The sequence below is a fragment of the Rana temporaria genome, chromosome 2 (genome assembly GCF_905171775.1).
Source record: "Rana temporaria chromosome 2, aRanTem1.1, whole genome shotgun sequence".
NCBI lineage: Eukaryota > Metazoa > Chordata > Amphibia > Anura > Ranidae > Rana > Rana temporaria.
Genome location: NC_053490.1, coordinates 196,521,724 through 196,548,523, shown reverse-complemented (window position 1 = coordinate 196,548,523; position 26,800 = coordinate 196,521,724). Strand labels below are relative to the sequence as shown.

The following is a 26,800-nucleotide window of genomic DNA, read 5'->3' as shown; positions in this document are numbered from 1 at the left end:
CTGTACGTCCTCTTTAAGTGCCCAGCCGTGGGTCACACAGGCGTGCGCCCGCGACCCGGTCCGAAGCTCCGTGACCACGGCCGCCGGACCCGCGGACACGATTGCCGCCGGAGTCCCACGATCGGTCCCCGGAGCTGAAGAACGGGGAGAGCTGCGTGTAAACACAGCTTCCCCGTTCTTCACAGTGGCAGCTTCATTGATCGTGTGTTCCCTAATATAGGGAAACACGATCAATGACGTCACACGTCCAGCCCCGCCCCCCTACAGTTAGAAAAACATATGAGGTCACACATGACCCCTACAGCGCCCCCTTAGTGGTTAACTCCCAAACTGCAATTGTCATTTTCACAGTAAACAATGCATTTTTATAGCATTTTTTGGTGTGAAAATGACAATGGTCCCAGAAATGTGTCAAAATTGTCGGATGTGTCCGCCATAATGTCACAGTCACAAAAAAAATCGCTGATCGCCGCCATTAGTAGTAAAAAAAAAAAAAAAAAAATTAATAAAAATGCAATTAAACTAACTCCTATTTTGTAAACGCTATAAATTTTGCGCAAACCAATCGATAAACGCTTATTGCGTTTTTTTTTTACCACAAATAGGTAGAAGAATACGTATCGGCCTAAACTGAGGAAAAAAAGTTTTTTATATCTTTTTGGGGGATATATATTATAGCAAAAAGTAAACAAAATTGAATTTTTTTCAAAATTGTCGCTCTATTTTTGTTTATAGCGCAAAAAATAAAAACCGCAGAGGTGATTAAATACCACCAAAAGAAAGCTCTATGTGTGGGAAAAAAAGGACGCCAATTTTGTTTGGGAGCCACATTGCATGACCGCGCAATTGTCAGTTAAAGCGACGCAGTGCCGAATCGCAAAAACTGGTCAGGTCCTTTACCTGCATTAAGGTCCGGGTCTTAATTGGTTAAACAATGTTGTTTTTCAGGTTGTAAAAAATGGTCGTGTGTGGGCTAAAACAATGTTAAAAAAACGCGCATGCTCAGAAGCAAGTTATGAGACGGGAGCGCTCGTTCTGGTAAAACTACCATTCGTAATGGAGTAAGCACATTCATCACGCTGTAACAGACAGAAAAGTGCGAATCGTCTTTTACTAACAGGAAATCAGCTAAAGCAGCCCAAGGGTGGCGTCATCCGCATGGAACTTCCCCTTTATAGTGCCGTCGTACGTGTTGTACGTCACTGCGCTTTGCTAGAGCATTTTTTAAAAACGATAGTGTGTGGGCAACGTCGTTTTAATGATGAAGTTGGAAAAAATAATGTTTTTTCTACATGCCTAAAAACATATTTTTTTTCATGCCGTAAAATGATTGTGTGTACGCGGCAGTGTATAACAGTGTATCTGCATGGGGCAATCTTAAAGTGGTTAAATAGAAACTGTCTGACAAAGTGAACCACGCTAAAAGATCTCCCCACTGCTGTAATGCCTGTGTTTCTGTCTACCTGGGGCTTCTGATGCTCCTGTTCACCTTTGCATATTCTAAGTGAGTCAGTCTCCCCTATGGCGCACAGACAGCACAAAAACTTAACTGGTGTTCTAATCCCTCTCCATTCTATCCAAACTAGTTTTGCCTTTAGTTAACCACTTCAATACAGGTCATTTTCCCCCTTCCTGCCCAGACCAATTTTTAGTTTTCAGAGCTGTCGCACTTTGAATGACAATTGCGCAGTCATGCAACACTGTACCCAAATAAAAATGTTATGATTTTTTCCCCACAAATAGAGCTTCTTTTGGTGGTATTTAATCACCTGCTGTTTTTGCGCTATAAACAAAAGTTTGAAGAAAAAAAACACAATATTTTTTACTTTTTGTTATAATAAATATCCAATTTAAAAATATATATATATTTTTGTCCTCAGTTTAGGCCAATAAGTATTCTTCTACATATTTATGGGAAAAAAAAATCGCACCCTAGATGGCAGGGAAGCCCAGGACGTCATATGACGCCCGCCCAGGATGGGAGATCCTGCGGACATCATATGTCTATAGCTGGGATGGGAAGTGGTTAAACTTTTAGTAGTAATGCTGACAGCAATTGTTAAGGCAAATTTTCATACCATATAACTTTTTTTTCTATGGCAGGCCTTAAGCCTCGTACACACGACCGAGGAACTCGACGGGCGAAACACATCGTTTTCCTCATCGAGTTCCTTGTTAGGCTGTCAAGAAACTAGACAAGGCAAGTTTCTCCATTCCCGTCGAGGAAATAGAGAACTTGCTCTCTTTTTGGCTCGTCGAGTTTCTCGACAGTTTCCTCGACGAAAATGTACACACGATTGGCAAAAAATATCTCCCAGCAAGTTTCTTGCTGTTTTTTTGCAGAGAAACTCGGTCGTGTGTACGAGGCTTGACACCTGCTCTTGTGTCTTCTACACCTAAGGACCTATGTCAATAGGCATTGTTTTCCTGTGCTTGAAATGCACTTCAAATGCATTGCACTGCACTGAAGGCACAACATTCCCCACTAAAGTACATTGGAACTGCAGGAAGAGAATGTTTTAACAAAGCGTTTGAATGGAAAATATAGCATTTATCTATTATGTCTGCATACATGACCCCTTAGTTTCAGATAATCAAATCTGTGACAAAAGGAGCAAACTAGTCACTTGGCACCCAAGGTGACCTTGAGAAACGTGCAAGGTAAGATGGATGTGCCCTTTCATACAAACAACATGAAAAGAGCCAATGTTTCACACAATCACCCCTGCCGAACGGCAATACCAAATGGAGCAGGCTCCCACTATAGACAAATGAACAAACAACTGCCAGAGTCCTACATTTTCTAATTTGCTGTATACCATTCTCTGGAGAAGCCACTACAACTGCTATGTCCTGACAAAATAAAAATGACCAATAAAGTTTTCTGACACTAGAACCCACACAGTAAATTGCAATGACAAAATTTCCCCGCAGACATTTTATTTAGTACAAAGCGCTTGGCAGTCTCTAACAAATGTAATATACGTGCCAAAATGTATCGGCTTCAGCACTTGGTACTTGATTACACATTCAGAATTCTCTACAAAGATGATGACTAGACACAATTTTAATGAACACATTGAAAAGTGCTTGATTAGTTATGACTCATTCATGTATAATTTATTTATCTTTTTATTGATTCAGGGATTTTATTTCCTTATTATATGCATCTTTTCTTTTGTGTTTTTAAGAAAAAAAATGGTGCCATTTTGTCAAAACAGGTTTGCTGAATAAATTATAAATTACTTATTCATTCAGATAGGCTGTTTGTGTTTAAATATATCAACATACTAGAAACTATAGCTAACCAATAACTGCAGTGTGTTAAATTGTTACTGAAAGATTAAGGGGATTTCCAAGAAAAATGCAAATGGCCTTTTTGGTTGAATGTTTCAGTGAATTGAAACAGCTAATTTATTTTTAACCTGTGCTACATGCAGTATAATTGCCTGTACTCATTCTAAGGTCAAAATTGTCATCATTTCATGCACACTAGCTGACATGTCAAAATAAAATAAGATTCCTATAGACAATAAAAATCCAGCCTGCAAAAAACATGTGATGATCACTCTCACTAAAAGTGCTGTGTAAACTCTAACAATAAATTTCCCTTTTATTTTTATTTAGTCAGTTAAATGTATTATTTAAAGTATTTTATTATATGTCCTCAACAAGTGCAAAAAAATAAATCTATTCATCCAGCCAGAAATCTTGTGAGCTGATACCTTCCTGTGCTCTCTGCAACTGTTAACCGTTAAGCCCCGTACACACGATCGGACCTTTGTCCGACCAAAATCACATCGGAGTTCCAACAGAATTCCATCGGAGTAAAAGAGAACATGTTCCCTATCTAAACACTAATGGAATTCATCGGAATTTCCGATAGAATTACTCCGATGGGGCATACACACAGTCGGAATTTCCGATGGAAAAAGTCAGTCTGGCTTTTTCCATCAGAAATTCCGATCATGTGTACGGGGCTTTAGCATTGTTCCCTGATAACTCCATGGACTACAAAACACCTTCCCTGTTATGGAGAAGATAATTAGGTGTTTTGCAGTCCCAACACAGTGGGCTTACTTTACTAAAACTAGAGAGTGCCAAATCTGGTGCAGCTCTGTATAGAAACCAATCAGCTTCCATTTTTTATTTGTCAAATCTTAATAGAACAAGCCAAAGTTAGATGCTGATTGGCTACCATACACAGCTGCACCCGATTTTATACTTTCTAGATTTAGTAAATCAACCCCAATGTTTTTTGGTCCGTATACGCTCCATGTCCTAGGGTGATAATGCTGCTCCCTAAAATAAAAAAAAATGGTGTGAAAAGGAGTAAGGCCCCTTTCACACCTGCGGACCATATGTCCTCTTTTTCATCCATCCGTGTGCGGATGAAAAAGGGACATACATTGGTCCCTATGAGATCGCGGGTGTCAGCGACACCCGATTTCGTCCGACTCCGCATTCCTCCGATTCTGCAGATGGAAGAAAACCCTATTTTTCCTTCCGTCTGCAGATTGCATCAGATGAACACGGACAGACGGTCCGTGTTCATCTGATCGCCCCATAGGGTAGAGCGGAGAAAAGACAGGGCGGTCCCTGCACAGTGTGCAGGGACCACCCTGTCATCCGCCGGCTCTGCGGGGATCAACGGAGCGATCCCCGCTGAGCAAACGGAGGTTCATCATTACTGATCCGCCCCGTGTGAAAGGGCCCTTATAATGCAGCCACCACATTTAAGAACAGATAAGCTACAATACTATTATTTTTTGAATTTAATAAAAAAATAAAAAGTCTATACTTTGTTACTAATTTATCATAAACAAGACAAAGCACCTAGTGAATAAAGTATTAAAAATGGTAGTCCAAAATGTATGTGTTGTTTCTCCTTTTGCTCAATCGAAATAAACAATTTTGTAAATTCTCTCTCTTCATGTATAAGGCAGCCTCGCATGGTATGGAAAAATATTCATCTCTTCAAGGAACATAGACCCAGATTTGAACACATACATAATAAACAGGTCATCAATAGTATTCAGCTGAGTACACAACACTGTCAATCATTTTGAGCCACAACTATTAAATTACTGAATTACTAAAAGTATGAAAGGAGAAGAAGAAATGAGAAATGCTTGGTGCCGTGTAAATAAAGACTAAAGTGGAAGTGGTTATGTAGTAGAGTAAAATGTGTCAACAAGAAAACAAGAATGCATACACAAAAAACGTAAGGAAAACTAGAGCCTGCTATGGTGTGTTCCAAATATAAAACTGGTGATTTGGTCATTTTTATTAAGCTTCTGGTCTGGATTTGCATTATTAAATTTTTTGGATGCAGTTATTAGACGGTTCGATATATATATTTTTTTTAGAACATACCAATGATACCATGCTATTTATGCAGTTTTAATCGATCCTATGATATAGAGTATAATTGGCTTACATTATATACTGCAATGTGCTATGTTGTTATCTATATATATATATATATATATATATATATATATATATATATATATATATATATATATATATATCTATATATATGAATTGTAATACATTATTGGTATACTCATATACAATTCATATTCATGTATGTACAAACTGCAATGTATCATGCTACTTATTGTTCAAAAGATATATACTTCCCCGTCTTCAGGCTTCCTGAAGACGGTTTAACTGAAACGTGACGTCGAGGCGGTATCCGGGCGCGCACGCATAGCCACGCACTTCCGGTCTCACTGGTTGATGGACAACTAGCGGTGGAACGCACGCTAGTGGACCAGGGCGCGGCCATCTCTTATCTTGTCTTACTATCCCCACCACCTACAGCCTCAGTGCCGGGAACGGGCACCAGCAACACTCCTGATACACCTTGTGGCTATCCTGTGGAGTCGACTTCGCTGCGCCTGGACCTATACTGGTATTGGATACAGAGAACGCCCCTCGATTCTATCCCAGCACTGGGAAGATTCCGTGCAACACGAGTTACCCACTGTTTGGATTCTGTTCCAGTTTTGGGAGGATTTCGTTGACACGCATGACCTAGTGTCTGGAGGTAAGCGCACTGTGAGCCCAGGCTAAGCAAAGAGTTATCAAGATTGTCCACATTGATGCCCGAAGTGCAGAAGTTTTGTTTATCACTGGCACACTAGATTGATTTATCCAAACTTTGATTTATATATTTGGACTTTTATTTTTGGATTTATTATCAGTTTTGGGTTATTTCACTAATTTTGAATTCACTGCATATCTTTATTGATTGTTATCAGTCCCCTATGGACTGTCTTTATATTCACTTTTAGATTTCTAATAAATAACTACAATTAATTATAAAAAATAATTATAAAAAATAATAATATAATAATAATAAAATTAATTTCCCCACAATTCACTATCGCTCAATTCTGCAAGTGTTCTAATTTACTATTGCTGTTTTCTAGCTGGTCTAAAACCGCTTTTAATGTAAACGGACGCTTTTTGGTTGCTATGGACAATCCCAAGTCTACAGGCAGAAAGAACAGTATATATAATATAAAGTGCATGCAGGGCACTGGACAAAGCATTAGGGGCAAAATGGAGGTGAAATCATTTTATACAGTAATGTAATCTTACAGATTACAGTGTACTGTATGTGCTATGTTTTTTGTACTTTTTGAATTTGCTGCCGAACTTGGCCCTCATGTGTCATGACGCTCGCAGGGAATGGAGCCTGGAACACAGAGCATCGGGCGAATAATCCGGCGGGGTAAACAGTAAGGGGGAAATTGCAGGATCCTGGTGACAAGGTAAGTATGCTGTACCAGGATTCCGCAATGCAATCCTGAGTGTGGCTTGGGGTTACCGCTAATGGTACTAAAATTGAACCCCAAGCCACACTCTGGAATACCACCAGGAGGTATTTATTATTGGATAATAAAGATTTATTATTGTAATAAAGATTACTTTATTTTTTTAACACCTACTGCCTCATGCTGTGCCCACAAAGTCTGCTATTTTTTTTAGAAAGTCTAGCTCACTTTCTCAATCCTTTTTTTCTGTTTTGGAGAGCAGTTAAATAACGAGTTTAGTTCCGCTTTAAACATCTATTAGCCCTTTTACAGTAGGAGTCCCTGAACTGACAGATAAAAAAATGGAGGAGACCAACTCAAATCTGCAGCCTGGTGTGTTTAACTGACGGTTTGCAATTCTCATAATCCAGTCTCTAGGCAGGAAAAGGTGATCAAGCAAGTTTCATTGCCGGTACACAAGACCGGTTTTCCCATCGGAAAAACTGCGATGACAGCTTTTCGTCGGGAATCCCAACCATGTGTATGCTCTATCTGACTTTTTCCCACAGGAAAACTGCCGGAAAAAACAAGAGAGCAGGATCTCTTTTTTCCCATCAGGACAAAATCCGAGCGGGAAAACCGTTCGTCTGTATGCTTTTCCAAGAGGAAAAAAACATGCATGCTCGGAAACAATGCAATGCATGCTCGGAAGCATAGAACTTAATTTTGTTGGCTCGTCGTTTACGTCACTGCGTTCTTGGCAGTCAAAAGTTAATCGGACTGTTGTGTGACCGTGTGTATGCAAGGCAGGCTTGAGAGAAATTCCGTTGGGAAAACCATTGTTTTTTTTGTTCTTTTTGTGTGTATGGGGCAACAGAGTTCAAGCAGGCCAAGAGTGTTTCTGGAGGTAAAGCAAAGAAACACAGATAAAGAACACATAGAAAATGAAAGTGTCACTGGTGTGGTCATTTATGTCAAAGAATAGACTTAAGCCGTCCATACATTGATTGAAATCTGGTCAGTTTAGCAGGGACCGGATGAATTTCGATCAGTGTGTGGCAATACCCGCTTGAAAGATGGCAATCGTTTTATCAACTTCCGGAAAATTTTCATCGATCAACTGCCAACATTGACTAGTGTGTTCTGACAGCAGAGGGTGCCTGCTGGCTGAATGAGAAAGAAAACGAACAGTGTATAACCAACTTTAGAGGCATAGGAAAGGCAAAATAGGCTGTTCACTTTGCAAGGGAATGTTCCCTTATCTTGGAGAATATGGGGAAATTCACTTTGCAATGAATATCCAATTACATGCAAGGAAACAAAAAAAATGTAATTTGCTTACACATGCTTTCCAGTCCATGTGTGTCCTTCCACACCAATGAGGATGCTGGAGTTTATCTGTTGAAACCCTAATTGAATGAAAGCGATCTCTGAGCTCTGTTGTCTAATCCTGGGAAGAGGATCAGTATAATCTCAGTGGAGTGGATCGATCGATGCAGGAGGATCGTTGGTATAATTTCCCAATATATTTATTGCGTGTACCATTTACATTGATGGTAAGGCCCCGTACACATGACCGAGTTGCTCGGCAGAATTCAGCCAGAAACTCGATCGGAGCCGTATTCTGCCAAGAAACCCGGTCGTGTGTACACTTTTGGCCGAGGAAACCGACGAGGATCTTGTCTGGCCAAATAGAGAACATGTTCTCTATTTCCTCGTTAGTCAATGGGGAAACTTGGCTTGCCGAGATCCTCGGCAGCTTCACAAGGAACTCGACGAGCAAAACAATGTGTTTTGCCCGTCAAGTTTCTCGGACGTGTGTACGGGGCCTAAGAGTCAGTATTATTGGGTGCTGGTGGAGGCTATTCTATCCATTTTCTTCTGGATTTATATTATGGTGGACTCAACAGCTTATTATTGATGAACGTTATAATTTACTTCTATTAGCGCTACACCTCCTTACTTATTTTTTGTCATTGTGCCCAGCAATATAGTGTTAGCTGCTATTTCACTACTACTGTTTTTTAAGTGCAACACATTTTGCACGTTTTACATGATTGGATGATGGAGTAAAAATTCCCTGGCAAAATGAACAGCCTATTTGCCTTTAGTAAATTTAACCCATGGAGTTTAAGAAGTGCTTCGTCTTCACTGCAGCAAAGTACAATTTTAAGTGGCAACAGTAAAGGCCAGTCAGATGCAGAGGTCAGTCCAGGTGGTGTTCAGAGAAAGATTGCAAGATGCAAGAACACAGAAACAAGAGATCAGTCTGAGGTTGTAACCAATGTAGCCAACAGGTTACATGGGTCAGTATATGCAAAAAAAAAGCAAGTCACTGAGTGCTGCACATTTACCTTTGTTTGGTCATGGTCTCAATACACCAAAGGTTGGTTCACATAGGTACTTTGTTTAAAGGCCTACTGAAAACCCATGTGTTTATCAAGCTCTGACACATTGACATGTGTTGGTGAGACATTCAGAAAGTGTTTGACAGGTTTTTCTGATTCCTGTCAGCATCCAGCTGTGTTAACTATTACCTCCAGAATCATTGAAATTCAGATAAGAATCTCCTCAAACCCTTCTTAAACACTTTACGGGAAATAAAGGCCCATTCAACATACAGTCAGGACCATAAATATTGGGACATCAATACAATTCTATTTTTTTGGGCTCTATACACCAACACAATGGATTTGAAATGAAACGAACAAGATGTGCTTTAACTGCAGACTTTCAGCTTTAATTTGAGGGTGTTTACATTCAAATCAGGTGAACGGTGTAGGAATTACAACAGTTTGTACACGTGCCTCCCACTTTTTAAGGGACCAAAAGTAATGGGACAGATTAACAATCATAAATCAAACTTTCACTTTTTAATACTTGGTTGCAAATCCTTTGCAGTCAATTACAGCCTGAAGTCTGGAATGCATAGACATCACCAGATGCTGGGTTTCATCCCTGGTGATGCTCTGCCAGGCCTCTACTGTAACTGTTTTCAGTTCCTGATTGTTCTTGGGGCATTTTCCTTTCAGTTTTGTCTTCAGCAAGTGAAATGCATGCTCAATCGGATTCAGGTCAGGTGATTGACTTGGCCATTGCATAACATTCCACTTCTTTCCCTTAAAAAACTCTTTGGTTGCTTTCGCAGTATGCTTCGGGTCATTGTCCATCTGCACTGTGAAGCGCCGTCCAATGAGTTCTGAAGCATTTGGCTGAATATGAGCAGATAATAATATTGCCCGAAACACTTCAGAATTCACCCTGCTGCGTTTGTCAGCAGTCACATCATCAATAAATACAAGACAACCATATCCATTGGCAGCCATACATGCCCACGCCATGACAATACCACCACCATGCTTCACTAATGAGGTGGTATGGTTTAGATCATGAGCAGTTTCTTTCCTTCTCCATACTCTTCTCTTCCCATCACTCTGGTACAAGTTGATCTTGGTCTCACTTGTTCATAGGATGTTGTTCCAGAACTGTGAAGGCTTTTTTAGATGTTTGGCAAACTCTAATCTGGCCTTCCTGTTTTTGAGGCTCACCAATGGTTTACATCTTGTGGTGAACACTCTGTATTCACTCTGGCAAAGTCTTTTCTTCATTGTTGACTTTGACACACATACACCTACCTTCAGGAGAGTGTTCTTGATCTGGCCAACTGTTGTGAATGGTGTTTTCTTCACCAGGGAAAGAATTCTTTGGTTATCCACCACAGTTATTTTCCGTAGTCTTCCGGTTCTTTTGGTGTTGCTGAGCTCACCGGTGCATTCTTTCTTTTTAATGATGTTCCAAACAGTTGATTTGGCAACACCTAATGTTTTTGCTCTCTCTCTAATGGGTTTGTTTTGCTTTTTTCAGCCTAACAATGGCTTGCTTCACTGATAGTGACAGCTCTTTGCATCTCATATTGAGAGTTGACAGCAACAGATTCCAAATGCAAATAGCACACTTGAAATTAACTCTGGACCTTTTATCTGTTCTTTGTAAATGGGATAATGAGGGAATAACTCACACCTGACCATAGAACAGCTGAGCAGCCAATTGTCCCATTACTTTTAGTCCCTTAAATAGTGGGAGGCACATATACAAACTGTTGTAATTCCTACAATGTTCACCTGATTTGGATGTAAATACCCTCAAATTAAAGCTGAAAGTCTGCAGTTAAATCACATCTTGTTTGTATCATTTCAAATCCATTGCGGTGGTGTATAGTAGGGGTGCAACGGATCAAAAAACTCACGGTTCGGATCGTTCCTCGGATCAGGAGTCACGGATCGGATCATTTTTCGGATCAGCAAAAAAAAAATTTGCAGCCTCCCTGTGCCCCAAATTGCCGCCTCACTGTGCCCCAAATTGCCGCCTCGCCAGGGTGGAAGAAGTGAGAGGGCAGCCAGCAGGGCTGGATTTCCTTTCCCTGCCACCCCAAGGCCAGGTTTTGCAACGCACCCCCTCCCCACCAACCGAACCACCCCCCCCGGAGAATAGCAGTTGGATGGCAGGGGCGGCACGGTTAGTTCAAATATTTTTTGTTTCTTCTTTTTTTTTTATTACATTATCACTTTTTTTTTTTTTGTAGCTTGTCGTTTTTACTTTTTTAATTTTTGTATAATTTTCTTATTTTTAATATTTTTCTTCTTCTTTACTTTTTAATTACTTATTTTTTTATTAATTGAATTATTTCTTATTTTTTTTTACTTTTAACTTTATTGCTATTACACAAGAGAAAACAATTCCCTGTGTCATAGCAATTGAAGGTGACAGGTTCTCTTTGTTAACCCTGTCAGCTCCAAAAACAGTCCTCACAGTTGAGATGGGAAGAGCATAGCTTACCCATCTCACTGTGTGCTATTTGCAGCAAGGACAGGAGACTCGTCAGCTGGGGGAGGAGGAACGAACGGACGGAAGGCAGCTGGAAGGGGGGGGGAACGGACGGCAGCTGGAGGGGGGGGGGGGGAACGGACGGACGGACGGGAGGGGGGGTTATCAGAGCCAGCAGGGAGAAGTGTGGGGGGAACGGATGGACGGCAGCAGCACATGGTTTCTAGCAGAGACAAACTGAACTCACCGCCGTCTCCACTCCTGCTCGTACACAGCCCCACCTCCTCCTAAGCCCACGTTGTAATAGACAAAACACATCAGCGCATTGGACACGCATTCTGTCTATCACAGCGTGGTTAGGAGCAGGCGGGGCTGTGTGCAAACAGCGGAGACAATTTCAATGTGTTTTTTTACCACTTTGTTCTGCAGTCCCGCGGCACACCACGGATCACGTGTGTGCCGATCCGAAGTCATTGATCCGTGCGGATCACGGATCAATGACGATCCGTTGCACCCCTAGTGTATAGAGCAAAAAAGATTAGAATAGTGTCGATGTCCCAATATTTATGGACCTGACTGTATGCACTGGGCTGTGCTGGGCAGTTTGGCCTAATGTACTCCCAATGCATATACAAGGCAATTTGGCCTATGTCTTAGTTCAGTTCATACAACCATGCTGCAACGGGGTGTGCTGCATTTTTAAAGCAGTGCAGCATGTTAGGATGTCCAGGGCCAGATCACAATGCTCTGCAATGCACGGAGTCTTGTTCACATGGGTGTTGAGGATGGTATATCATGAACGTTTGTTTTTTTCCGTGTCTGTAGACACAAGCGCTTGCCTTAATGTGACCTCAGGGCCCATGTAAACAAAGCCTAAAGATGAATGTCATTTTTTTACATTTTCACTTAAGTTAACCTCTTAGCGCCACATATTTGTGTACCAAAATGTAAATGTGTAGAGAGCACGCACCCTGCGCATTCCCACCAGTTACTGGCAACTAACGAATAGGTCCCAATCACTACTTGCGATCGGGAGCTTTCCAGTCATGTGACTGCTGTGTCAGCCAATCACGGCGGTCACATGATCATAAACCCCGCCTCACTTTCCGGCATCAGAAATACCTTAAAGGGTCAGGAGGTGCTGGGATTAAGGGGTTAAAAAAAGTTCTAACAATGCACAGCAGCTTCACAATGTACACCATCATTCAGAGTATATCCTGCTCTGCCAGTGTGAATGAGCTCTTATGCCTCGTACACACGACCGTTTTTTCCGACGCGAAAGCTGCAATTTTTTAGATTGGTCGGGAAAACTGGTTGTGTGTATGCTCCATAGCAGTTTTCCCAAACGAGAAAAAAATTCAAACCTGCTCTATTTTTTCCTGTCGTGTTTCCCATCAGTCTTTTTCTCGTTGCGAAAACCGCTTGTGTGTATGCTTTTCTGAGGGGAAAAGACACGCATGCTCAGAAACAAGTATGAGACGCAAGCGCTCGTTCTGGTAAAACTAGCGTTCACAATGGAGATAGCACATTCGTCACACTTTAACGGACTGAAAAGCACGAAGACTGAAAGGCGCAAATCATCTCTCACCAAACTTTTACTAACACAAGGATGATCAGCACAAGCAGCCCAAGGGGTGTCGCCATTTGAATGGAACCTCCCCTTTATAGTGCCGTCGTACGTGTTGGACGTCACCACGCTTTGATCAAGCATTTTTTTGACTGAACGTGTGTATGCAAGGCAGGCTTGAGAGAAATCACATCGGGAAACACGTCAGGTTTTGGCATGTCAGGAAAACCGGTCGTGTGTACAGGGCAATAGTGTTCCCAATGACTTCTATTAGGAAGTGTCTACAGGCTTCAAAAACCTGCTGGATATGGCTTCCTAATCAAATCACAGCATTGAAAATTGATGCAAAACAATGCAAGTGCTTGTCATGAACACGCATAGCGTACTCACACATTAGCTTACTTTTGCTGTAAACATGTTTCTATATTGCAAAAGCTTTTGAGCCCAGTCTGAGTTTATGATGTCTGTGCTTTCTCTTTCAGTTTGAGAGCTGCTGTGCAAAGGATTATAGAATGGTACTATACATACTGATGTGGATATATACAATAGCTGTATTTATGATATTTAGACAGAATTCTCACCGCTCCAGGTGAGCCTCGTGATGATCAGGGGTTGTTGAACCACCAGGGTGCTGGCAATGCGGTAATAGCAAAAAAACAAAAGAACAAAAGCTGGACAGCCGCACTCCAAAATTTTCTTTAAAAATTTTATTTAAAAAATCAGTATGGCCAACGTTTCGCACTGGCGTCAGTGCTCAGCCATGACTAAGCACTGACGCCAGTGCGAAACGTTGACCATACTGATTTTTGTGGGCTTGCAGTGACTGTATGCACAGTTGAAAATAAAGACATCTCTTTTAAAGAAAATTTTGGAGTGCGGCTGTCCAGCTTTTGTTCTTTTGTTTTTTTGCTATTTATGATATTTGCCTTTTTTTTGTAGTAGTAGAAGGCAAACCTCTGAAAGGCAAAGAGGGAAAGTAATTCACTTTTAGGAATATATATTACTGTTTGACCTTTTCTAATGACCTTTTATTGACAATAGTTTCCAATAATTGCTCAAAATAATGTAAAAATTGTTATGGTATGAAATTACAGCCTTATATTATACATTTTCAGCTGTATACTAATGACAACATTTAGTGAAAAAAGTGCCACTGCTGTGTAATACCAGCACCATAAGATAGCTGCACACTAAGTTAGCTGTTCTATTTGACACTCTGGGAGCATCAAGGATCTTTGTTATGCACATTTCTAACAGCTTCAATGGTCAAGAGGCTGGTCCTGCTGGCTCCCATCTCCTGCGTCCTACTACTGAGTGGGTGGTTTCATTGGTCAATAAAAAGTCATGGAAGAGCCATGGTCCCCTTATTGGTCAATAAGAAGGCAAGGGAGGGGTTGAATCAGACTCTTAACTAAATGCCAACATTTGCATATCAAAGCACCTCAGGAATCCTGGCTCTCTGGTTGCAGAATAGTGCAGAGGCATCTTGAGGTACCATATGACGCCTGCTATTACCTTGTCAGCACTGTTCAATACTTCCCATCCAGTGCTGAATCCTCATGTACCACCTATGTGGATTCTGGGCACACATGCTCTTCCCTGCTCTCATTGAGTCCTTTCTGCCTGCATGATCTATTGCCCGGCCCAAATACAATCACAGGAGGGGTGGGAGGACATGTCTAGTCCTTTGCAAATTTTAACCTTCAGAAAGTTGTATTTAACATAGGATTTATCAGGGGCTACAAATGTGAAATATAGACATAGGCCGTGCTGGCAAGGTAGGTAAAAGTAACTGCTAAATGTGCAAGTTAGCTCATTTCAGGTCATTCAGACAATATGTGAGGAGTGAAACTGGTGAAAGAGATCATGAGACAATGGGACACCAACGACAGGTAAAAAGTAAATCAACCTGGTATTAGGCCCCGTACACACGACCGAGTTTCTCGTCAGAATTCAGCCAGAAACTCGGTCGGAGCTGTATTCTGCCGAGAAACCCGGCCGTGTGTACACTTTCGGCCGAGGAAACCGACGAGAATCTCGTCGGGCCAAATAGAGAACATGTTCTCTATTTCCTCATTCCTCAATGGGAAAAGTTGGCCCGCCGAGATTCTAGGCGGCTTGACAAGAAACTCGACGAGCAAAACGATGTGTTTTGCTTGTCGAGTTTCTCAGCCGTGTGTACGGGGCCTAAGTGTGAGGAGTTGCTTGCTATGCTATGGTAAATGCAAGGATGTTGGAAACCAGTGGGTCTGAAAATGTAACAGCTTGAGAATTGGTTCTGCAAGGATTTTCCAGCATGTTGAAAAGTCTCTCCATGCAATAAGAAGCGCCTCTGCTGTCCCAAATAAATTAGTGTATTTATTGGCGTATAACACTCACTTTTGCACCCTGCAAATCGGTTGCAAATAGTGTGTGCGTGTTATACACCGATATTGCAATTTGGGCTGCCTCAGAGAGAACACCTGCACACTGGGGGAAACGCCATTCCTTGACCCTGCTGCTTTGAATCTTAAGATTTATTGGGTCTATTTAGACTCCGATAGGAATCCAGGGCATTGTGGACTGGGACTTTGGCAGGACTTGAACTGGTATCAATACACCGGAAGGACCTGGGCCCACTTATTCCCAATCCCTCTGGGCTTGAGGAACACTCAGACGCACATGCTTTCTCTATATATGCAGGCAGCCAGGGATGGTCTATACCCATTAAATGGCTTGGTTCGTGTGAAAAAAGAACCACAACAACACTACTCTTTATTTTTGGCCCCTGATGACGGTCTATTTCCAGAAATGCGTCGGGTATTTATCTATCATCCAATAGGAGACATTTCTGTCTAGTTGTCACACCTAGTGTGGCGTACAGTATGTGCTGTTTTATTGTTGGGTATTTGTTTACTTGTCTTTTTATATGTACATTAGGTGCTTGTGACGTGTACCACTACCAATTGCCATTGTGTGTACCTGTTTCTAATAAACCTTTTTATATTTCAACACTTTGTTTGGCCTTTAAAGTCCCACCTAGGGGGAGATACTCTCGTTTTTGTCCTCAGAGAGAACAGGGAGTGGGGTGAGACGAGCCCCGTCATAGTACATACAGCGAGAAACTCCTGTTTACTCAGTGGCCTCTGTAATAGGAAGTCCTGTCTCCTGGGCCGACATTGGACCAGTGTTCTGTCTATCATAGAAGCCAGTCAACGCTCATCCCGCCCCCTCCCTGAGATGGGCATTGATCATGCTGCATTCATAGCAATGGGGAGGCTGCAGATGGGAATTAATCAAGCTGCATTGATTGGCAATTTTGAGGCTACAGATGGGCATTGATTAAGCTGCATTGATGGGCAATGGTGAGGCTGCAGATGGGCATTGATCAAGCTGCATTGATGGGCAATTGTGAGGCTGCGGATGGGCATTGATGAAGCTGCATTGATGGGCAATTGTGAGGCTGCAGATGGGCATTGATCAGGCTGCATTGATGGTCACTGACCCTTATTTTGCTTCAAAGTTCTTTATTTAAAAAAAAAAAAACATTTCCTGAAACTTACCTCTTAAAATGAAGGTGAGTGTTATACGCCTGTGCCTGTTATATGCCGATTAATACGGTAATCAACGTTGATGTCCATTTAAATTCTACTTGATTCATTATACTATATCTGTTTATTTCATTGTGCAGCTCTTTTAAGAGTCCAGTCATTACTTAAGTCATACACAATATAATGCATATGAATTATTTCACACATTAAAACAAATTCAAAGTTTAATTTACTAAGCTATATTATGGGGTTGATTTACTAAAGGCAAATCCACTATGCACTACAAGTGCATTTGAAAGTGCAGTCGCTGTAGATCTGAAATTCGGGGAAGCTCTGCTGAGTTTTTATCATCCAATAATGTACAAGCAAAAATGCTGTTCTTTATTCTCCTTGCATGTCCCCATCAGATCTACAGAGACTGCACTTCCAAGTGCCTTTAGTAAATAGAATTATTTTCAGCCACATGACTATTATCAGATCTCATTGGTTCACAGACTGTTGAAAATAACAGTCTTCCTGTCCAGTTGATATCATTGCACTTTGAATGACAATTGCGCGGTCACACAACACTGTACCCAAACAACATTTTTATTCACATAGACCTTTCATTTGATGGTATTTAATCACCACTGAGTTTGTTTGTTGTTGCTAAAGAAACTAAAAAATACCAAAACATTTGGGGGGAAAAAAGTTTATCCTAGTTTCTGTTATAAAATTTAGTAAATAAGTAATTTCTCTTCTTCGCTGATGTGCACTAATGAGGTTGCACTGATGAGGTGGCACTGATGAGGAGGCACTAAAATGCAGCACTAATGGGCACTGATAGGTGGCACTGATAGCCATCACTGATGGGTACTGATAGGCAGCACTTATGGATACTGATAGGTAGCACTGATGGGAAACACTGATGGGCACTGACAGAAATCACTGATGGGCGCTGAAAGGCATCACTGATGGGCACTGACAGGCAGCACTGGTGGGCACTGTTGGGGCTGTATTGATAATCAGGACACTAATAATCAGTGCCCTGATTTTCAGTGCAGATGTCCCCGCTGAGGAATGCCACTTACCAGCTCTCCTCTCCTCACACACTGTCAGCGTAAGGAGAGGAATCTCGACAACTGGCATTTCCTGTTTACACAGTTATCAGCTGTGATTGGAAACAGCTGATCACATGGTAAAGAGCCTACATCATAGGCACTTTTCCTTGAATAGTGATGCCCTGTGTCCCAGGGACATGGCGTACTACCGATCGCTGCACTGCACGCCACCGTGGGGAATGAGAGTGCTCCCGCCTGTCCGTCATTTTACTATACGGCGAGCAGGAAGCAGTTAAAAAGTATGCTAAAATACTCCAGATAAGGTTAAGAAAAAAATATAACGTTTATGATGTTGTTTTGTCCTTGAAAGTGCAAATGATTGGGCTGCTGCTGGAATATGCATGTTTCTAATTAATATAATACAGATAAAAATCTAGAGCATAAAATTGCTCTGAGAAACTGGAGAAACTAGAGAAAACATGTTTCAGGAGATGCAGTATTTGAATTTGTTTAAATGGATTTTTGGCACTTAACCACTTCAGCCCCGGACCATATTGCTGGTCAATGACAGGGGCACTTTTTTGCGATTCGGCACTGCATCGCTTTAACTGACAATTGCTCGGTCGTGCGACGTGGCTCCCAAACAAAATTGGTGTCCTTTTTTTCCCACAAATAGAGCAGATCACCTCTGCGTTTTTTATTTTTTGCGCTATAAACAAAAATAGAGCGACAATTTTGAAAAAATAATTATATTTTTTACTTTTTGCTGTAATAAATATCCCCAAAAATATATAAAAAAACTTTTTTTTTTCCTCAGTTTAGGCCGATATGTATTCTTCTACATATTTTTCTTAAAAAAAATCGCAATAAGCGTTTATTGATTGGTTTGCGCAAAAGTTATAGCGTCTACAAAATAGGGCATAGTTTTATGGCATTTTTATTAGTATTTTTTTTTTACTAGTAATGGCGGCGATCAGCGATTTTTATCGGTACTGCGACCTTATGGCGGACACTTCGGACACTTTTGACACATTTTTGGGACCATTGGCATTTTTATAGCGACCAGTGCTATAAAAATGCATTGATTACTATAAAAATGCCACTGGTAGGGAAGGGGTTAACACTAGGGGGCGAGGAAGGGGTTAATTATGTTCCCTGTGTGTTTTCTAACTGAAGGGGGGGTGGGACTGACTAGGGGAAATGACTGATCGCTGTTCATACATTGTATGAACAGATGATCAAGCATTTCTCCCCCTGACAGGACCGGGAGCTGTGTGTTTGAACACACAGCTCCCGGTTGTCGCTCTGTAACGAGCGATCGCGGGTGCCCGGCGGTGATCGCCACCCACCAGGCACACGCGTCGGGACCAGGGGTGAGCCCCTATTGCCTGATTCGCGAGATGACGTAATATTACGCAATCTCGTGCAGCCGAGCCGACCTGCCGCCGTAAAACTGCCGTTAATCTAATTTCAACTGATGTTAGTTACATCTGGCACTAGTAAGAAAGTGAAGTCAGTCAGATTCTTTTTGAAATGGATCTGCATACCTCCCAACTTTTTGAGATGGGATTGAGGGACACCTATCAGCAAAAGTATGCAGGCATAGGACACACCCCTTGCCACGCCCCCATAAATTAGAATTGTACAAAAAATACGATTGGTTAAAACCACAAGTGCTTTTTTTACCACTACTATTCCTTTATATTGGCTTTTGGAATTTACAAATGCAGCAATTTAGAAATCCGATGGAAGGTTAAGCTCTGGGAAACACTTTTTGATAGATAAAAGGTGCATTTTATATACATCTATATGGATCAGACCAAAATGATGGCCAAAATGAGGGACAGAGGGACATTGCTCCAAATCAGGGACAGCCCCTCGAAATCAGGGACAGTTGAGAGCTATGGATCTGTCAGATTTCCAAAATTTCTCAATGACTATGTAATAAAAGGCCTACTGGATAGTCCTTGCGTTATGCAGCTGTTCATATATCCAATATGATTCTGGTTCACAGTCAGACTGAAGTCAGGTTGTAGATGTTGAGATGAGGTTTATTTTTTTTTAATTGTAGCAATCAAATGGGTGAATATACTGTAACTGTTTATGTCTATTCACATTAAAGCCTAGTACACATGGGTCGAATGTCCCTGGTGTTTCTGTCAGTCCCTCTGGTTTCCTATTAAAAACTGACCACACTAAGCAGGAGAAAGCACCATGGTCAGTTCTCTAGCTATGCCTACTTGTTTTGACACACCTCCCCTGCACAGCCTTTTACTGGGAAGATCATGTACTGCTGCTTCTCCTCCTCCCAGCTGTCATGCAGCTGAGAACAGAGGGAATGTGATCACTAAAAAAAAAGGATGAAAAGGTATTTATGTTTTTTTTATATCTGTACACAAATGTTTTGCCTTTCATTTCAATTTTAAACTGAATGGGTTGTTTTACAAGGTGATCATTTACAATCACTTTAATATCTGCAGCTCTGGCTTTAGCTTTAGACAAAAAACCTCTAGGTCTGGTTGTATTTTTGGCTAGAGGTGAGTGAACTCCTGAAGAACAAAGGGCCAGATTCACGTACAATTGCGCCGGGGAAACGTAAGCCATTTAAGTTACACCGCCGTAAGTTTTCAGGTTTAGTGCTCGATCCACAAAGCACTTACCTGGAAACTTGCGGTGGTGTATCGTAAATGCGTCCGGCGCAAGGCGGGCCAAATAGAATGGGGCGAGTACCATTTAAATTAGGCGCGCTCCCGCGCCGGATGTACTGCGCATGCTCCCGTCGCAAATTTCCCGACGTGCTTTGCGCGAAATTACGACGCGCCGACGTTTTGTGAATCGCGACGTGAAAAAAGATTTACGCCGGGAAAAATAAAAGATTTAAAAAAAAATCAAAAGCTACGCGGGAAAGACAGGCATACTTTAACATGGTGGAGTACTTTTACACTATGTTAAAGGTGCCCTATCTTTGCGATGGAAATCTAACACTCGCGACGACGTAACGACGGGAAAAAGCTTCGTGGATCGCCGTAACTCCTAATTTGCATACCCGACGCTGGTTTACGACGCAAACTCCCCCCAGCGGCGGCCGCGGTACTGCATCCTAAGATCCGACGGTGTAAAACTATTACACCTGTCGGATCTTAGGGATATCTATGCGTAACTGATTCTATGAATCAGTCGCATAGTTAGAAACAGAGATACGACGGCGTATCAGGAGAAACGCCGTCGTATCCCTTTTGTGAATCTGGCCCTAAGTGTATTACAGAGGAGCAAATTATGCAACAAATTTCTGAATGGTTTGAGAAGCTCCTTGCAACTCCGTCTGTCAAAATGACGTGGCCTAAAAATAGCCTGAAACACACTTAACCTAGCAATATATGGATCAACATTTGACCAGTTCAGCAGGGACTGGGCACATTTTGATCCATGCATGGCCATTGTGATTGTACAGAAGTCGATCTACTGGTCATCTTCTGTACAACCTCTGTCAGATTTTCCCTGCTCGATCGTGCTGTAGGCTATAGACTGCAGAGCTGTACTGTGTATTCTGTTGGCGGGGACGTCTCCCACTGTCATAATACAATGACACAGCGGGTAGGATTCCCTCATACATCTCGAATGTGTGGATGGGGAAATCAGGTTAATTTTTTTTGTTGAACGAAAACAAAGAGACTCATCTATGGACTGCTTTTCTTTTGCAATCTACCACAGATACTAATATAGAGGGATGGAACCTAGTTACACTAGCAGTGATGTAAAGGATGTATAGGCAACAGCAGAAGATGGCTATTAAGTTTGCATGTGTTGCGCTATATAAGTTTTCTTTCATTCATTCATTCATTCATTCATTCATGATATTGGGTAGAAACAGTCTTGGAAGCAGCTTTGGGTCCTTGCAAAACAACAGAGTGAATGAATTTGTATTCGTCTTGGACACACATGTGGTCTAAGTCTAACATATTCCAAATTTTGGGATCGACTCTATTCATGGTAGATTGTTTGCCTAGGTAGAGTTACATTGGGCATTGGGAGGGCTAAATCGGGGTGCAAACTAGCAAAATAATTAGTAATAAAAAAGTTCTAACTGGCATATGGATAACACTCACTAGTTCTGTTATCTTAAAGCAGAACTTCACAGAAAAGGTGAAGTTCCGCTTATTTGCATTCTCTCCCCCTTTTTTGGAGGTTGAACGGGTACATGGTTTTGACTGGTACCCACTCCCACTTCTGGCTTAGATCACCACATTGATCTGAGCCAAAAGTTCTGCCTTCCCCACCCCCCTCCTTCCCATGTAGTCTTCTGAGACACATCACAGGTCCCAGAAGATTATGGGACCATTCACAAGGTCCAGCGCAGCTCACGCATGCACAGTAGGAAACTGGCTGTGAAGCCACAAGGCTTCACTTCCTGTTTCTCTTATAAGGGGTGCTGATGCCTGCAGTTGAAGCTGACGAAAGAATCATCTTGGGTGAGATCATCGCTGGATCCCTGGAAAGGTGAGTGTCCTTATATTAAATGTCAGCAGCTACAGTATGTGTAGCTACTGACTTTTAATTATCTTGGGGGAGCCTGGAGCTCCTCTTTAAGAATGGGAACAAATAATGTGCAGGAGGAGATCCCATACAGAAAATTAGCCGGGCAGTGTTACAACAAGGAGGTTCTCTCCAAAGAAGGTGTCTACAAATGTGTTTTTGATGCGAGGTGGTGCAAAGTAGTGATGAATAATAAACCTGGGATAGCTAATAATAAAAAAAAAAATAGCACTAATTCTGGTAGTTCTGTTGGATTCTACAGAAGCTGATGAAGTAACCAAGGGCCAGATTCACATAGAACTGCGGCGGCGTAACGTATCGTAGATACGTTACACCGCCGCAAGTTTTCATCGCAAGTGCCTGATTCACAAAGCACTTGCGATGAAAACTACGCTGGCAGCCTCCAGGGCAAGGCGGCCAATTCAAATGGGTGTGTGCCATTTAAATTAGGCGCGCTCCCGCGCCGGACTTACTGCGCATGCTCCGTTTCGCAATTCCCGTCGTGCTTTGCATGCCGTGACGTCATTTTTTCGAGTGGCGACGCGCATAGCGTACTTCCGTATTCCCGGACGTGTTACGCAAACGACGTTAAATTAAAAATTTCGACGCGGGAACGACGGCCATACTTTAGACAGCAATACGATTGCTGACTAAAGTTAGGGCACCCAAAATGACGACTAACTTTGCGACGGGAAACTAGACTAGCGGCGACGTAGCGAACGCGAAAATCCGTCGGGGATCGCCGTAACTCCTAATTTGCATACCCGACGCTGGTTTACGACGCAAACTCCCCCCAGCGGCGGCCGGGGTACTGCATCCTAAGATCCGACAGTGTAAAACAATTACACCTGTCGGATCTTATGGATATCTATGCGTAACTGATTCTATGAATCAGTCGCATAGATAGAAACAGAGATATGACAGCGTATCAGGAGAATCTGAATCTGGCCCCAAGTGCTAACCAAGCGTGTTCTTTAGAAGATCTAAAAAAGCATTTTCTTTATGCATAGTCTGCATACAAATCACATAGGGGGTTATTTACGAAAGGCAAATCCACTTTGATAAAAGGACCTTAGGGAATTTACCCATTCTTTTACCTAGTACAGACATTCATTTCTATATTATAGTATACTATGGGAGTTATTTACGAAAGACAAATCCACTCTGCACTATGGCCCGGATTCACAGACACTGGCGCATATTTATGCCGGCGTAGCGTATCGAATATACGCTACGCCGACGCAGCGCACAGAGGCAAGCACAGTATTCACAAAGCACTCGCCCCCAGTTGCTCTCAAATCTATGCTGGGTTTCCTCAGCGCAAGCGAGCATAGGTGGAAGTGGGCGTGAGCCATGCTAATGAGGCGTGACCCCATGTAAATGAAGGACTGAGCGTCATAAAGTTACGAATAACGTACGGCGCATGCGCCATCCCGTGGACGCATCCCAGTGCGCATGCTCAGAATCGAAACAATTGCCTAAGATACGTCGAATCACTGCCTACGACGTGAACGTAACCTACGCCTAGCCCTATTTACGTACTACGTAAACGACGTAAAATACCTCGGCTGTGTTCCCTGGTCCATACCTTTGCATGACTTGCGCCTCCTATATGGGGAATAACTTTACGCCGGACGTAGGACTTACGCAAAGCGCGTATATTATGCGCCGGGCGCAAGTACGTTCGTGAATTGGCGTATCTCCCTCATTTGCATAGGTGCATAGGAAATCAATGGGAGTACCACTTGCGACCAGCATAAATATGCGCCTACGATACGCCGGCGTAGAAAAGTTACGTCGGGCGGATGAAGCCTATTTTCAGGCGTATCTAGTTTTGTGGGCATGGCGCATAAATACGACGGCGCATATTTACACTTACGCGGCGTATCTCGAGATACGTCGGCGTAAGTGTTTCGTGAATCCGGGCCTATAAGTGCAAACTACAAGTGCAAAGTGCACTTGGAAGTGTAGTCACTGTAGATCCGAGGGGGACATGCAAGGAAAAAAATGATTGGATGATAAAATCAGCAGAGCTTCCCCTCATTTCAGATCTACCCCTCAGATTTACAACGACTGCACTTCCAAGTGCACTTTCAGTGCAATTTCAGGTGTACTTTGCACTTGTAGTTTGCACTTATAGTGCAAAGTGGATTTGCCTTTCGTAAATAACTCCCATAGTATACTATAATATAGAAAATAATGTCTGTACTAGGTTAAAGAATGGGTAAATTCCCTAAGGTCCTGTTATCAACAATGTCAACCTTACTATAAGGGCAACATAAGGCTACTGGTAACAACTGGATTCAATTGTAAATGTTTTCAATGTTTATGGACAGCCATAAGAGACATCAGTTTAATGGGTGGAGCTTTTTCTACAGAGGACTGCATATGTGCTTCGTTATAGTAAAGTCACAAAATTGTATTATCCTGAGCAACTATAGCCTACCATGCCCCCCTATTTTGGTTTTCTGGTACATGCTATAGTAACACTACTAGGCATTAGGATTCAAGCTCAATTATTTGCATGTTAAATATTAAACCTAGCCAATATATATTATATACACAAAACTGCTATTAATTGTTGTAAAATGTACAGCAATACAAACCGAGACCACTTGTCAGGCCATTAAAAGCCCAATCAGGTTAAATAAAAGCCATCAAGACAGTTTTTTCATGGGTATTTGACATATACTCAGTTTAGTTTGGCTGTCATAAAATGTACAATATTTACAAAAATACATAATTTCTATCAATATTACAGTGCCACTATATATAAGTTACTAGCCACAAACTAAGCCCCCTTGCTGAAAATAATCACGGGTATTTCCAATCCCAAATAGTAAAATACCAGTTTGCCTTAGCTGCAATGGCTTCTAATGCCTGAGCTGGCACAAGCCATAACCCTGACAAGATTTACTATTACAGCAGAATCCACAACCACCTAATGCGCCCCCCCCCCCCCCCCCCTTCAGTTTCATTGCTCTCAAATATGAACTACCAATAGCCTGATCTTAGGTATTTGATCTGAACATGGACCACACAATCTTATGCATTTAAATGCTTGGTGCAACAAGGAAACACAAAAATAAAACAATTAGAAAACATTAATCACAACAGCATTATAATAGAATAAAACCTGGTAGCTATACAGCTGCTTCAAAGCAAGAAAATCTGTCTGTCCATCACAGACATCAAAGGAATTCATTCCTCAATGATGATCCTCAAGAATTACAATATGCAGTAGATATTATTATGAATGACCTTGACAGAACACACTTAGGACAAATGGACTGGCACAATGTTTACCAGTTTTCACATGAAACCTAACAAGTTGCATTGATTGTGGCTGATTCTATCTATTTTAAAATTGTATTTTTAGATTTCAAGTAAACTGCAGTCTTGTGCAGTACACGCACAGGGCATGATTAATATACACTGGAGCAATGTTATGGAATAGAATCACATTTCATTCTTCACTAGACACATATTTGGTTGCATATGGATTAGTACAGGCTAATAAAACATAAGCTTGATAGTTGCTACAGTTATGTCAAGTATATAGTACAATGCAGGTACATAAAGCTTGTGCTTTTTGTAACCGACAGCACTGGCTGCTTCAGTAATCACAGAGCCTGTGAAACACAACATTCTCATTCATCCCAATCAAAAAGCATATAACACTCACCAATTAAACACATACAGACTCATAAAAGAAGTACTCACAGCATTTAATAAAATGATAGTGAGACATTCTTCAATCTTGCCCGATAGCCTAGGTCCAGTTGTCTGCATTCTTCGCTGCTAAAACTCTTGTGTATAGATGTGCATTATTTAGACTCCTCCATCAGGTATCCGATTCACCCCTCAATGCATTATTTATTCAATACAGCTTATATTCCAAGGTACTGAGGAGGCTTTCTATTCATTTTCACCTGTCTGCTGAAGTTACCATAGACCCGTACGTGTGTCTTGAAGCATAGCCACTGCACGTGCCAGCGTAGTATATGTGCTATGTGTTCCTATTAATCCCACATCATTGGGAAGAGAGGGATATGACTGGTGTGCAGGCTCATTCCTTCAGATTAGAGGTGTGATGCTGCTTCTGCTTCTGCAGCACTGCGGCTCTCACAATCTTGTCTGTTAATAGCTTTCTATAGTGTTCGGATAGCAGCAAAGATTGCTGGCTTAATTGTATGAAGTTGCAGAAAAAAAGGGGGTGTCACGTTGTACTGCCGAAGCATGCCTTCAGTCATACATGACTAGATTCCTTGCTGCTGTTAATAAAGATTATTTTTAGGCACCAGCAGTTGTTGTGTGACACAGGCTGGTATAACAGCTGTTCAAAATAATCTCTATTCAGCATTTTGAATTTTTATCCATTTGTCAAAAGAAAGGTTCAAAGTGAAATCTGACTCCACAGATGTAACACTAGGATGAACAAAAGAGTCTTGGCAGAAAAAGGCAAGCGGTGTTTGTTTTAGACTGCCATGTCTCGTGTTGTGCATTAACTTCATAAACCGTAGATTGTCCCAAAGCGTA

The 26,800-nt window shown here is 41.8% G+C and overlaps 1 protein-coding gene across 1 annotated transcript in view; it reads right to left on the bottom strand.

Moving 5' to 3' along the window:
- MYO16 (myosin XVI) overlaps nt 1-26,467 on the bottom strand; it is a 357,599-nt gene extending 331,132 nt beyond the window's left edge. Inside the window, exon 1 of the mRNA XM_040336205.1 lies at nt 25,985-26,467. Coding sequence (XP_040192139.1) covers nt 25,985-26,012 — 28 coding nt within the window. The 5' untranslated portion in view covers nt 26,013-26,467. The remainder of the gene's footprint in view (nt 1-25,984) is intronic.
- Nucleotides 26,468-26,800: the final 333 nt, after the last annotated feature.